At 63.9% G+C, this 227-nt stretch overlaps 1 protein-coding gene across 1 annotated transcript in view; it reads right to left on the minus strand.

The window, feature by feature from the left end:
* Foxo1 (forkhead box O1) overlaps positions 1–227 on the minus strand; it is a 120209-nt gene that overhangs the window by 100521 nt on the left and 19461 nt on the right. The window contains exon 4 of the mRNA XM_010639175.3: positions 28–225. Coding sequence (XP_010637477.2) covers positions 28–225 — 198 coding nt within the window. The remainder of the gene's footprint in view (positions 1–27; positions 226–227) is intronic.

A 227-nucleotide genomic window follows, 5' to 3' on the forward strand; every position in this document is an offset into this window, starting at 1 on the left:
GCGTGCCCTGGCCCCGAGGTCCCTCACCTTCCAGCCGGCAGAACTGTTGCTGTCGCCCTTATCCTTGAAGTAGGGCACGCTCTTGACCATCCATTCGTAGATCTGTGACAGCGTGAGACGCTTCTCGGCCGAACTCTCGATGGCCTTGGTGATGAGGTCGGCGTAGGACAGGTTGCCCCAGGCGTTGCGGCGGGACGAGCTGCTCTTGCGCGGCTGCCCCGAGAGCG

This window comes from Fukomys damarensis, unplaced genomic scaffold (assembly GCF_012274545.1).
Source record: "Fukomys damarensis isolate Sample0158 unplaced genomic scaffold, DMR_v1.0_HiC HiC_scaffold_38, whole genome shotgun sequence".
NCBI lineage: Eukaryota > Metazoa > Chordata > Mammalia > Rodentia > Bathyergidae > Fukomys > Fukomys damarensis.